The 14,738-nt window shown below is 42.6% G+C and overlaps 1 protein-coding gene across 1 annotated transcript; it reads left to right on the top strand.

Moving 5' to 3' along the window:
• Positions 1-275: 275 nt before the first annotated feature.
• Chrnb3 (cholinergic receptor nicotinic beta 3 subunit) lies at positions 276-14,333 on the top strand. The gene is made up of 4 exons (XM_041673923.1): positions 276-317; positions 4,770-4,879; positions 5,110-5,992; positions 14,202-14,333. Exons 1-4 carry the CDS (start codon positions 291-293, stop codon positions 14,316-14,318), a joined length of 1,137 nt encoding a protein of 378 aa, XP_041529857.1. The 5' UTR covers positions 276-290; the 3' UTR covers positions 14,319-14,333.
• The last annotated feature ends 405 nt before the right edge of the window (positions 14,334-14,738 follow it).

The raw sequence follows: 14,738 nt of genomic DNA, 5'->3' as shown, positions 1-14,738 counted from the left end.
GATTTGGTCTCTCTCTGGGATTTGGTCTCTCTCTGGGGTTTGGTCTATCTCTGGGATTTGGTCTCTCTCTGGGATTTGGTCTCTCTCTGGGATTTGGTCTATCTCTGGGATTTGGTCTCTCTCTGGGATTTGGTCTCTCTCTGGGATTTGGTCTATCTCTGGGGTTTGATCTATCTTGGGCTTGCACTGCTTTCAGTTAATATTTGCAGCTACTGTGCTGTATCCAGAAGATGACGTTTAATGTTCACCCTTTGTATTTGTCCCTTTCTTAGGATGAAAAGAACCAGCTGATGACGACAAATGTGTGGCTCAAGCAGGTGAGGTTACCAAAGCTATGTCTGCCAGCCTGCCCAGGGTCTGCCAGTGCTTTCTACTGAGACATGGTTCCATCTGAAAAACACTAGAAAGTGTGCTGGGTTCCTCAGGGGAAGATTTTGGGACGCCTGGAAAGGGTCTGTTCTATCTTCAGCTGTGAAACAGGAGAGTAGCCCTGTTGGTATGTGGGGATGCAGCTTCCTGTGGCTCTGTTCGTCAGGGGTGGGACAGTATGGGGCAGGGGTGACACTGGGCAGGCAGTGACTGACAGTGATTCAGCACTATTTACTGAGAGTCTGCTGAGTGACAGGCACTGTGCAAGATCCTGGAAGGGAGGGAGAGAGAACAGTCCCACCTTCAAGGAGAGGATGGGGAGTAGTGATGTAAGGAAAAGTTACTCTAGGTAATGGACATCATAAATAAGTTTATAAAAGAGCCTGTGATTATATGAAGGTGCCGCTGGGATGGGGGAAAGCCCGGGAATGCTCCCAAGAAGAGCAGATCTTTAACACAGGTGCCAAGGTCAATAGAAGGCCTGATAACCAGACCGGAATGGATTTTGTGGACCACATGAACTGTCTTCCCAATAGTCCCCGTGGCTTCACAATGCTCTCACGTCTAAGCAAACCAACAGAAACTTGTCTCAACCATCCCAGAATACCTTACTCAAAATGAAGACTAAAGCACTCAGTCCCCCTCTTTCCTCCTTTCCCTCCCACACTAGCCAATAACGTCTCCCCTCAACCATGACCTTACAAGCCCCAGCTCTCCCAGGCAGAGGGATTCCTCTATTTTTATTCTATTGATTTTATTTTTCAGACCCGCTTGTCTTTCTTCTTTGAACTTTCAGAGAGCAACCAAATCTCTGGGGACCATAAATATCTTATTAACTGACTTGCTGGAGCCATGTGAGAAGGGCAATGTCCTGACCCCTCAGACTCTGCACCGTCATGTTAAAGGTCCAAATGTCTTGCCATCCATCCATCCATCCATCCATTCATCCATCCATCCATCCATCCATCCTTCATTCTTCTTAGGACTTCTCCACTAGTTCCCAAGAGTGTCAGTGTATTAAAATAGGACCATAGAAAATCTTTTAGATAAATTTACATTTTCAAATTTTCTTTAACGTTATTTAGGTCGGACAGACATTATTTTATTTTTAGATAAAATACTTCATAGCTCTATGAATCAAAGCACAGATTAAATTCTTTTGCTGCCAAGCTCATCTTCTGCAAATAGGATTGCTCACATTAAGCAGAATGTTAGCTTGTAAGAAAGAGGCTCCTCACGAAGATCCATGGGCAAAGCGAGCAACTCCTGATCTTCATGTTAGTAACTTCCGAGAACACGTTTGCTAGCAGCCCCAAATACCCTGCCAAAGAGTTAAATCTAAATTATATTTTGATGAGATGTAACAGATTAAGGTCACCTGTCCACATGGCTGAACACAAAGAGCATAATCAAGCCTTAAATCACACAGCAACAACCTGAGCTTTCAGAAAACAGAGCACCCCATCCCACCCCTCGTTCTAGAGTTAACTCTTACCTGCCTGCATTTCAATGAAGCTCGGCTTACACAGGGACCTTGAGTAACTGGTCCCCAACCCTCCAAAAGAGGCAGTGGCACATGAGGGTAAAGAAAGTCTTAGCAGTTGGTGCTGCACTGACTGTTTGAGGTCTGCACGCAGAGCCATGCACAGCCTGGGATTTTATTGGGAGCAGACTCCTTAATGGTAACTGAGAGGGAAGTAAAGGGAAGAAAACAAACAACAAAAAAGCCACTGTGTGTCGACATTTCTGAGCCTGGGACCCTCTGATGATTCCCAGAGTCTCTCAGCAGAAGCCAAGGTAGTCACAAGGAGGGAGTTGTGTGTGTTCTTCCAAACGGGGGTAGAAAACAAAAGAAGCTGAAAATGCTGAGAAAATGCTTTAATTAGTCTGGTTCTTAGTTGCTAGTCCTCTATGCATGCTTTCCTGCAGTTACATAGTATTTCAACTATTTTAGAGTCTAGCTTTCCAAAAGCAATGAAACTATGTCTTCTTCTTCTTCTTCCTCTTCCTCTTCCTCTTCTTCTTCTTCTTCTTCTTCTTCTTCTTCTTCTTCTTCTTCTTCTCCTCCTCCTCCTCCTCCTCCTCCTCCTCCTCCTCCTCCTCTAGAGAAATCTCACCTTTGAAGAGCTCCCACTATTTATCAGAAGCTTCAAGTTTATTTTCCTTTTTAAAAACAATATTTTAATTTATTCTTTGAAGATTTCATGTAGATGCATTATGTCTTGGTCATATCAGCTTGCCACTGCTCAGTTTGACTCTGCCCAGGCTCCTCAGCATGCCTCCCTTCTAACTTCATGTCCTATTATTTAAAAATATATATAATTCATTGAATCCAGTTAGTGTTACCCGTATGTGCATGGATGTAGGACCATCCACCAGGGCATAAGCATCGCACCATGGCCCTACTGTGACGGACAGTTCCCCATCTTCCTTCAGCAGCAGTCAACTGCCAATGGCTCCCCAGCCCAGGGTGAGGTCTCCATAACCCCTCCTCCATCCATTCTAGAACTGCTTTTCAGAGATAATAAATCAGTATTTATTTAAACAAGACAGAGATGAAAATGCCAGCTACTACCAAACATTGGTCCTTTATGCCCAAACCAAATCCGTGTAAGCTGCTTTGCTGGAAAGAACAGGAAATAATATAAAAAGATAATTTGTGTAAAAATATTTAAAAAAATTATCAAATCAAGAATTCATCTCTCTTAGTATAGTAAGTCTAAGGCAAAGGTAATTAAAATATATGACATTTTAAGTTTATTCTTTGAGAATTTTATACTTGAGTTGTGTATAGTGTATTTTATTATATTCATTCTCTGCTTCTTCCACTCCTTCCAGGAGCTCCCCCACTCAGTTTTATGTTTTTTTTTTTTTAAAATAACCCTCTTGTCTTCTATAACCCTCTGAGTCTGATTACTGCTGTCTGTAGGCATCTACTATACCCCTAAAGAGAGCAGACTCTTTCTCTCCCTTATCAGCCTTCAATAACTACTCAGATGGAGAGGTAGCTTGGGGTCCCTTCCCCCTCTGTACAGGAATACTGACTGGCTTGATCCTGTGCACATTTTGTGTAGGTAACCACAGCGCTGGTGGGTTCAGGAGTGCCTCACCCTGTCATGGCCAGGAGACACTGTCTCACCCTGACCTCTGGCTCTTACAACTTTTCTGTCCCCTCTTCTGTGATGTTCCCTGAGCCATGGGTGGGATGGCAGGGTCTGGGGTGGTTGATCCAGAAGTCCTATCTACCACTGAGCCCTCCCAATCACACTCCTCCATCTGAACAGTTATGGGTCTCTGCATTGACCACTATCTCCTAGAAGCAAAGTTTCATTGACCAAAGTTGAGAGCTTCACAAACATATGGGTATAAACATAAATATTTCGAAAGCGATTGCGCTTTTTTAGGCATCATTCATATTTCAATATTTTGCCATCCAATGAAGCCACCCATCTGCCAATTCTTGATTTTTTAATGACATAGATGGCATCACTGGGCTCCAGGAAGCCTCACGCTGGGTACACCTTTCTAACACTTGAAGAAAAAAAACCAAACATATGGAGGTCCAGGATAATAGAGACCTAATTTAAAATGCTAATTAGGAGCTTATAGAAGCCACTTTACAGAAGCCATCAAAGGAAAGTCTTCCATGCATTCTCGCTGTTTAAAAGTGACGAGGCCGTCAGGAGTGGTCACAGGGTGTGGACATGTCACAGCAACAGGCCAGAATCATATGTTCCCATTGTCAAGGGACTGATATCTCATTGAACAAATCCTCCCGGAATAAATTGGATGAGATCAGATATTACTTTAGAGAAAGGGTCTCACTGTATAAATAGGGCTGGCTTTCAGCTCACGGTCCTCTTAGCTTAGCTTCCCAAGTACTGGGACTAGAGGCATGCACCTTCCCATACAGTTGTGATTTTCTGTTTGTTTCTTCTTTTTTTTTTTTTTTTTTTGGATTTTTCAAGACAGGGTTTCTCCGTAGCTTTTGGTTCCTGTCCTGGAACTAGCTCTTGTAGACCAGGCTGGCCTCGAACTCACAGAGATCCACCTGCCTCCGCCTCCCGAGTGCTGGGATTAAAGGCTTGTGCCACCACCGCCCGGCTTCTGTTTGTTTCTTAAGAGGAAATAGGGTAGAAACACAAGTTGTGAATCAATGCCCTTTGTGATGAGCCCCTTGACTGGCTTACACATGGGCATGTGGAAGTTCAGAGGCCAGGCTGGCTTACAGAGCATCCTGAAGCCTCGCCCAATCCTAGATAGAATGCCAGGGTCTAACCTGGGTGAAAATCCCTTTCATAACAAAATGGTGGGCTGGTAAATTTTAGAAATTTGAAAACCTCAAGCTCTAAGGTACTGAGTTTTCAGAATAAAGTTGCTGCAATAATCATTTAATGCAGGAGTGGACAGACCAAAAATTGCGCTGGAATCCTGAAGAATATGGTGGAATTAATTCGATAAAGGTTCCATCAGAATCGCTCTGGCTTCCTGACATAGTTCTCTTTGAAAAGTAAGTATCTTAGAGTAGTGACTGCATTGGTCAGATCAACACAGGAGATAGAAAAGCCTGATTTGGAAAAAAAAAAAAAGAAAAGCCTGATTTGGGTGGAAGAATTAACTTTATCAAATCGGTCTCTTTGTAAAATAGTGATTGGCATTATGGTAGAAGAGGAACGTAGCATAGGCAGTCGACTGGTGAGTGTTTGGCCGGCCACTAAAGCATAACTACTTTCGTGGCAGTGCTGATGGACGTTTCGAGGGTTCCCTCATGACCAAGGCCATTGTGAAATCCAGTGGGACCGTCAGTTGGACTCCTCCTGCCAGCTACAAAAGCTCCTGCACCATGGATGTCACGTTTTTCCCATTCGACAGGCAGAACTGCTCAATGAAGTTTGGATCCTGGACTTACGACGGTAGCATGGTTGACCTCATTCTGATCAATGAAAATGTGGACCGGAAAGACTTTTTTGATAACGGAGAGTGGGAGATACTAAATGCAAAGGGGATGAAGGATAACAGAAGAGAAGGGTTTTATTCCTATCCGTTTGTGACCTACTCTTTTGTTCTGAGACGCCTGCCGTTATTTTACACCCTCTTTTTGATCATCCCCTGCCTGGGGCTGTCTTTTCTCACGGTCCTGGTGTTCTACTTACCTTCCGATGAAGGGGAAAAGCTTTCACTATCAACCTCGGTTTTGGTCTCTTTGACGGTGTTTCTTTTAGTAATTGAAGAGATAATCCCTTCTTCTTCCAAAGTCATCCCCCTCATTGGCGAGTACCTCCTCTTTATTATGATTTTTGTTACCCTGTCAATCATCGTCACGGTTTTCGTCATTAATGTTCACCACAGATCTTCCTCAACGTACCATCCCATGGCCCCCTGGGTGAAGAGGCTGCTTCTGCAAAAACTCCCGAGATGGCTTTGTATGAAGGACCCCATGGAGCGCTTCTCCTTCCCCGATGGAGAGGAGAGGAGAGCAACAGGGCGGGGCAAAGTCTCAGGGAAGAAGAAACAGTTGCCTGCTAGCGATGGGGAACGAGCTCTGGTCGCTTTCCTGGAAAGTGCGGCTGAGTCGATCAGATACATTTCACAGCACGTGAAGAAGGAACATTTCATCAGCCAGGTGAGTCCGCTGTGGCGTCACCGGGAGGGCACAAGGGCGCCATGCTGGTGTCCCTAACAACGGAACACCGTTCTTGTTTACAATAGCATTATCTGCTGGCCACTGTAAACCATATAAAAGAGAACAGTAAGTGCTAGAAATTTTAAGATTAAATTTCTATAAAAAAGTTCACAAAGCGTAATGACTAAAAGCAAGTAGCTGCAGCCTCAGCGCTCTTCTCCGTAATTCCTCAATTCCATTTTAAAGACTTCAATTGCACCTTTAAATGGGTTATCCTGGCCTGTGGTTATTTTCACTTCTTCATGCTATGATCTTATAAAACATGTGTTTAAAAAAATGTGTTTAGTGAAGAGAAAGAATCAAAAGTTGGAAAGTAATACAAGTTTAGTTACAACAGATACTTCATCAAGGGAAAAGGAACTGGTTACTTAGTGTACACATTACTGAAAAACAAGTACCAGGTGATTTTTATTTGGGAACCCCCCAGCTCCCCAGGAAGATGCCAGGAGTTTGAGATCAACAGTGTTCACACAATGAAAGCCTGTCTCAAAACCAGAAATACCTAAGTCTCAGAGGCACTGCCGTTTTGGCCACAGACCGCCACAGACCCACTCCTATCCTGTGTGACATGTTACTTTGCCAGAACTTAGTTTTTCTGGAAGCTGCCTTGAAGGACACGACAAGGAAGAAATGACTGAAACCTGTCAGTACTCAGGCCGAAAGTAGCCTTTATCTTTACACCTTCTACACGCAGAGTTCAGTCATTTACTCTAAAATTCTTGAAAACTAGATCACGGCTCACAAACAGGTCTAGGGAAGTGTTTTTGGAAGCATGCTGTGTATTTTATCTTGTCCTCATAGCTTCAGCCTGATTTATCTTCTCTCTTAACTCTTTATCATATTTTTCATACAAATGATTTTTAAAAGGCTAGAAAAATACCAGCTATACGCTTCAGCTATTAGGGAGGGAGTTTCTGTCTTACTTCTTTGTATCTTTTGTAAATCTAATATAAACATTTAAGTGGATTTAAAAAAAAAATATGATCAGTGCAGATAGTTTGGAAAACTCAGACAAGAGGACCACAATCATTAATAATCCTACTACTTAAGGTTAACATTTTAACATTTTACTCTATCTTGTTTGTATGTTTTATGCTACAGTTTTGTTTCTAAACTTGGAAAACTCAGGAAAAGGCAAAAAACAAAACAAAACAAAGCAAACAGCTCTTCCCCTCCTGTCAATGAGCGGGCCTCCTGCTCTATTCCTCTTTAGCAAATCCTTTCAACAGGTGAAAATGTTGATTGCAGCACTCAGCTGTTAGCAATTCCCTGTACCGTGTCCTGGTTTTCCCTGGCAATCTGTCATGAGGCTCAGTACTGCTGTGAGATTCCTGGGGAGATGGTCCTGTGTGTCCCTAGAATACAGAATATCCTTTCCTTCCTCCATCCATTTCCCTCTCCCCCCTCCTCTTTCAGGGTCTGAAGTGGTTTCCACCAAGTGTATTTTCTTTCTTGTGATTATGCTCTGAAGCTTCCTGTGCAACTGTTGTTAGCTTGAGGGCAGTGTAGAAGCTGGACTCTGTGTCCCTTCAAAGGTGAGCTCCTATGCTTCTCTCACAGATTTCCCTAGCCCATGGCTTGTCCCTTTTTGCACCTGCTGCTGCAAGTCTGGTACCCATTCTCCTACAGCATCCCAGCCTAACTAAAGGCTCCACAGACCCCTTTCTTTTTTTTTTATTTATTTTTTATTTTTTTTTAATTTATTTATTTATTAAAGATTTCTGTCTCTTCCCAGCCACCGCCTCCCATTTCCCTCCCCCTCCCCTAATTAAGTCCCCCCCACCTCAGCCCGAAAAGCAATCAGGGTTCCCTGTCCTGTGGGAAGTCCAAGGAACCCCCCACCTCCATCCAGGTCTAGTAAGTTGAGCATCCAAACTGCCTAGGCTCCCACAAAGCCAGTACGTGCAGTAGGATCAGAAACCCAGTGCCATTGTTCTCGAGTTCTCAGTAGTCCTCATTGTCCGTTATGTTCAGAGAGTCCGGTTTTATCCCAGGCTTTTCCAGACCCAGGCCAGCTGGTCTTGGTGAGTTCCCAGTAGAACATCCCCATTGTCTCAGTGTGTGGGTGCACCCCTCATGGTCCTGAGTTCCTTGCTCGTGCTCTCTCTCCTTCTGCTCCTGATTTGGACCTTGAGAATTCAGTCCTGTGCTCCAATGTGGGTCTCTGTCTCTGTCTCCTTTCATCGCTTGCTGAAGGTTAATATTCAGGAGGATGCCTATATGTTTTTCTTTGGGTTCTCCTTATTTAGCTTCTCTAGGATCACTAATTATAGGCTCAATGTCCTTGGTTTATGGCTAGAAACCAAATATGAGTGAGTACATCCCATGTTCCTCTTTTTGTGTCTGGCTTACCTCACTCAGGATAGTGTTTTCTATTTCCATCCATTTGTATGCAAAATTCAAGAAGTCCTTGTTTCTTACTGCTGAATAATACTCTAATATGTATATATTCCATACTTTCTTCATCCATTCTTCCATTGAAGGGCATCTAGGTTGTTTCCAGGTTCTGGCTATGACAAACAATGCTGCTATGAGCATATACTTTTGTTGTATGATAAGGCCTCTCTTGGGTATATTCCCAAGAGTGGTATTGCGGGGTCCAGGGGTAAGTTGATCCCAAATTTCCTGAGAAACCGCCACACTGCTTTCCAAAGTGGTTGCACAAGTTTGCATTCCCACCAGCAATGGATGAGTGTACCCCTTTCTCCACAACCTCTCCAACAAAGGCTATCATTGGTGTTTTTGATTTTCGCCATTCTGACAGGTGTAAGATGGTATCTTAAAGTTGTCTTGATTTGCATTTCCCTGATCGCTAAGGAAGTTGAGCATGACCTTAAGTGTCTTTTGGCCATTTGAAGTTCTTCTGTTGAGAATTCTCTGTTCAGCTCAATGCCCCATTTTATAATTGGGTTGGTTAGCCTTTTACAGTCTAGTTTCTTGAGTTCTTTATATATTTTGGAGATCAGACCTTTGTCAGTTGCGGGGTTGGTGAAGATCTTCTCCCAGTTAGTGGGTTGCCTTTGTGTCTTAGCGACAGTGTCCTTTGCTTTACAGAAGCTTCTCAGTCTCAGGAGGTCCCATTTATTCAATGAGGTCCTTAATGTCTGTGCTGCTGGGGTTGTATGTAAGAAGTGGTCTCCTGTGCCCATGTGTTGTAGAGTACTTCCCACTTTCTCTTCTATCAGGTTCAGTGTGTTCGGACTGATATTGAGGTCTTTAATCCATTTGGACTTGAGTTTTGTGCATGGTGATAGATATGGATCTATTTTCATTCTTCTACAGGTTGACATCCAGTTTTGCCAGCACAATTTGTTGAAGATGCTCTCTTTTTTCCATTGTATACTTTTAGCTCCTTTATCAAAAATCAGGTGTTCATAGGTTTGTGGGTTAATGTCAGGGTCTTCTATTCGATTCCATTGGTCGACTTCTCTGTTTTTATGCCAATACCAAGCTGTTTTCAATACTGTAGCTCTGTAGTAGAGTTTGAAGTCAGGGATGGTAATGCCTCCAGACGCTCCTTTGTTGTATAAGATTGTTTTGGCTATCCTGGGTTTTTTGTTTTTCCATATAAAGTTGATTATTGTCTTCTCCAGATCTGTGAAGAATTTTGATGGGATCTTGATGGGGATTGCATTGAATCTATAGATTGCTTTTGGTAGAATTGCCATTTTTACTATGTTGATCCTCCCAATCCAGGAGCAAGGAAGATCTTTCCATTTTCTGGTGTCCTCTTCAATTTCTTTCTTCAAAGACTTAAAGTTCTTGTCAAATAGATCTTTCACATCCTTGGTCAGAGTTACCCCAAGATATTTTATGCTATTTGTGGCTATCGTGAAAGGTGATGCTTCTCTAATTTCCCTCTCTGTTTCCTTATCCTTAGTGTATAGGAAGGCCACTGATTTTTTGGAGTTGATCTTGTATCCTGCCACATTACTAAAGGTGTTTATCAGCTGTAGGAGTTCTTTGGTAGAGTTTTTGGGGTCGCTTATGTATAGTATCATATCATCTGCAAATAACGAGAGCTTAACTTCTTCTTTTCCGATACGAATCCCCTTGATCCCTTTATGTTGTCTTATTGCCATTGCTAGAACTTCAAGCACTATATTGAAGAGGTATGGAGAGAGTGGACATCCTTGTCGTGTTCCTGATTTTAGTGGGATGGCTTTGAGTTTTTCTCCATTTAATTTAATGTTAGCTGACGGCTTGCTGTAAATAGCTTTTATTATATTTAGGTATGACCCTTGTATCCCTAATCTCTCCAAGACTTTTATCATAAAGGGGTGTTGAATTTTGTCAAATGCTTTTTCAGCATCTAATGAAATGATCATATGGTTTTTTTCTTTCAGTTTATTTATATGCTGGATTACATTGATAGATTTTCGTATGTTGAACCAGCCCTGCATCTCTGGGATGAAGCCTACTTGATCATAATGGATAATTTTTCTAATGTGTTCTTGGATTCGGTTTGCCAGTATTTTATTGAGAATTTTTGCGTCGATATTCATGAGTGAGATAGGCCTGTAATTTTCTTTCTTGGTTGGGTCTTTGTGTGGTTTTGGTATCAGGGTAACTGTAGCTTCATAAAAGGAATTTGGCAATGACTCTTCTGTTTCTATATTGTGAAATACATTAAGGAGTATAGGTATTAGCTCTTCTTGGAAGTTCTGGTAGAATTCTGCATTGAAACCATCTGGTCCTGGGCTTTTTTTGGAAGGTAGATTTTTGATAACGGTTTCTAGTTCTTCGCGACTAACAGGTCTATTTAGATCGTTCACCTGGTTTTGGTTTAGCTTTGGTATGTGGCACTTATCGAAAAACATGTCCATTTCTTTTGCATTTTCTAGTTTTGCGGCATACAGGCTTTTGTAGTAAGATCTAATGAGTCTCTGAATTTCCTCTGTGTCTGTGGTTATGTCCCCCTTTTCATTTCTGATCTTATTTATTTGCGTGTTCTCTCTCTGTCGTTTAATTAGTTTGGATAGGGGTTTGTCGATCTTGTTGATTTTCTCCAAGAACCAACTTTTTGTTTCATTGATTCTTTGGACTGTTTTCTGCGTTTCTATTTTGTTGATTTCCGCCCCCAGTTTGATTATTTCCAGTCTTCTGCTCCTCCTGGGCGTGTCTACTTCTTTTTTTTCTAAAGCTTTCAGGTGTGCTGTTAAGTCTCCGATGTATGCTTTCTCTGTTTTCTTTAAGTGGGCACTTAGTGCTATGAACTTTCCTCTTAGCACTGCTTTCGTAGTGTCCCATAGGTTTGAGTATGTTGTTTCTCTATTTTCATTGAATTCCAGGAAGACTTTAATTTCCTTCTTGATTTCTTCCTTAACCCAGGTGTGGTTCAATAGTTGACTGTTCAGTTTCCATGAGTTTGTCGGCTTTCTGGAGGTAGGATTGTTGTTGAATTCTAACTTTAATCCGTGGTGATCTGATAAGACGCAGGTGGACACTGATATTTTTTTGTATCTGTGGAGGTTTCCTTTGTTTCCGAGTATGTGGTCAATTTTCGAGAAGGTTCCATGGGCTGCAGAGAAGAAGGTATATTCTTTCCTATTTGGGTGGAATGTTCTATAGATGTCTGTTAAGTCCATTTGCTTCATTACCTCCAGTAGTTCTCTTACTTCTCTATTAGGTTTTTGTCTGATTGACCTGTCCATTGCTGAGAGAGGTGTATTGAAGTCTCCTACTACTAGTGTGTGTGGTTTGATATCTGCCTTGAGTTTTAGTAATATTTCTTTTACATACATGGGTGCTTTTATATTAGGGGCATAAATATTCAGGATTGAGACATCATCCTGACAAATTGTTCCTGTTATGAGTATAAAGTGTCCATCTCGATCTCTTCTGATTGATTTTAGTTAGAAGTCAGTTTTGTTAGAAATTAATATGGCCACACCTGCTTTTTTCTTAGGACCATTTGCTTGAAAGACTTTTTCCCAACCCTTTACTCTGAGTAGATGCCTGTCTTTGTGGTTGAGATGTGTTTCTTGCAAACAGCAGAATGTTGGATCCTGTTTTCGTATCCAATCTCTTAGCCTGTGCCTTTTTATAGGTGAGTTGAGACCATTAATATTAAGTGATATTAATGACCAGTGGTTGTTCATGCCGGATATTCTTGTTGTTTTTGGAAGTAGAATTTGTGTGTCTCCCTTCTTTGAGTTGTGCTAGTGAAGGGCCGCTAGATGCCTGAGTTATTGTAGGCAGTGTTGGCAATGTTGGGTTCCTTGGGTTGCGGTTTTCCTTCTATTACTTTCTGTAGGGCTGGATTCGTGGCTACGTATTGCTTAAATTTGTTCTTATCCTGGAATGTCTTGGTTTCTCCATTTATAGTGAACGAAAGCTTGGCTGGGTATAGTAGTCTGGGCTTGCAACCATGGTCTCTTAGCTTCTGCAGTACTTCTATCCAGGACCTTCTGGCTTTCATTGTTTCCATAGAGAAATCAGGTGTAAGTCTGATCGGTTTACCTTTATAAGTTACTTGGCTTTTTTCCTTTGCAGCTCTTAGTATTCTTTCTTTAACCTGTATATTTTGTGTTTTGATTATTATATGGCGAGGGGATGTTTTCCTTTGATCCAGTCTGTTTGGTGTTCTGTATGCTTCTTGAATATTCAAAGGAATATCTTTCTTTAAGTTGGGAAAGTTTTCTTCCATAATTTTGTTCAAAATATTTTCTGGGCCTTTGAGCTGTGACTCTTCTCCTTCTTCTATTCCTATTATTCTTATATTTGGTCTTTTTATTGTGTCCCATAATTCCTGAATGTTTTGTGATGAGAATTTGTTGGCTTTGCAGTTTTCTTTGATCAGAGTGTTTATTTTCTCTATGGTGTCCTCAGAATCTGAGATTCTTTCTTCTATTTCTTGTATTCTATTGATTATGCTTGTTTCTGTAGGCTGTGCTCGTTGACCTAGATTTTCCATATCCAGCTGGTCCTCAGTTTGTGTTTTCTTCCTTGCTTCCATTTCAGTTTTCAATTCTTGAACTGTTTCCATTACCTGTTTGATCGTTCTTTCTTGGTTTCCCAGGGTATTATGTACATATTTACTCATTTCTTCAAATTTTTGGTTATACTTCTCATCCATTTCTATAAGGGCATTTTTCACATGTTGTTTAAGGGACTCTACTGCTTTCAAAAAGTCAATTTTTTCCACTTCTTCTGTGTTAGGGTGTTGGAGACCTTCTGTTGTAAGATCATTGGGTTCTGGTGTTTTCATGCTGATTTTCAGATTATTGGGTGAATTCTTTCCTTGACGCCTGCCCATCTCCTCCTATCGATGCTATCTAAGGGGTCTGTTAAAACTGGTTCAGGTTTCCCTGCTGGCCAGGGGCTCCTCTTACAAAATGCCCTTGCTCTGTTTCCTGGTTCCTGCGGGGGGGGGGGGGGGGGAGCAAGATCCCTCTCACCCCTCAGAAGGGTCTTCAAGAATAGGACCGGGCTCCTCCTCTGCCAGGGACCTCCCCAACCGAATGCCTACCTCTTTGGTTTAATTGTAGTGGGGCGATCTGTTCTCGGTGTTTCGCGCGGTCCCTGCAGCCTGCTTCTGCTGCTGGGATGGTTCCCGCCACCAGCAGCCTGTGTCCTCTGCTGCCGCTCTGGTCCCCGCCGGTTCCAGCCTGTCCCAGTTGGTCCCCGCCGGCTGTGCTGGGCATCCTCCGGCCCCACAGACCCCTTTCTTATAATGCCTGTCCTACCTGTCATTTCCTCTGTTCCTCAGTGCTGCCTTCTGGAACTGGAGGAGCCACGCCCACACATGGGATAGAAGGAAGGTCCTGTGACACCTAAAACTGCTCTAAAGATAGCAATTTGTGCTTGGTTTCGTAGGCATATCAGGAAGCATTGTATAAAAATCAGTTTTTTTGTATGTGTGTTTGATCAGCAATATTTCCAAGTATACAAACAATTCTGTAGTCTCTGTGTACATTTTCACTGGTGGTAAGTGTTCCTCAAAACTCAACTTGCAAGTTATTTTCTTGAGGTGCAACGAATAACATCACTGGATAGAATCTAAGCCCATGCCGTTAATGATGTGCATATAGATTTTGAAAACTTTAAAATGTGTCCTGAATCCAACATTGCTCGTTTCACATCCCTTAATGGGTTCAGAAGCCCCGCTCGGCCTTTTGAATGAAAGATGCCCTTTTCTCTTCTGCAGGTCGTGCAAGACTGGAAATTTGTGGCTCAAGTTCTTGACCGCATTTTCCTGTGGCTCTTCCTGACAGTTTCCGTTGTGGGCTCCATCCTGATCTTCATTCCAGCCTTGAAGATGTGACTTCATCGTTTCCATTAGGAACAACCCTCTAGATCCATCTAGAAGGCACGCAAGAGACAGGCCCCGCCTCCTGACAGCTACTGGCATGCGCACAGAATGCAGACGCCTGCACTAGCTGCAGGGCCCTCGTGTCGGTGTCTAAGCTTTCTGTGTTTGGAGGACCCTGAGAAAATGTGGGTTTGATTTAATGTGATGGGTTGCTGCCCTTAGAGATGGATTTGGGACAATTCCAAGAGGACGCCAAGTTCCGTTCTTGCGCAGGAGGTCCCAGACTCCCACAGCTATTCATCCTTGCACGCTTGCACCTCTCTATCCCCTGAATTTCTGCATCTGTTCACCCATAAATGCCTGCATTTTGCCCATCCTGGTACCCCTGGTATCTGCCCATTCCCTTGATGGATGGCCTGAGCTGCATACTGG

This window comes from Microtus oregoni, unplaced genomic scaffold (genome assembly GCF_018167655.1).
Source record: "Microtus oregoni isolate MIOR12 unplaced genomic scaffold, Mior012 000024F_ref0000369, whole genome shotgun sequence".
NCBI classification, from domain to species: Eukaryota; Metazoa; Chordata; class Mammalia; order Rodentia; family Cricetidae; genus Microtus; species Microtus oregoni.
This window is presented reverse-complemented; position numbering and strand designations above follow the sequence as displayed.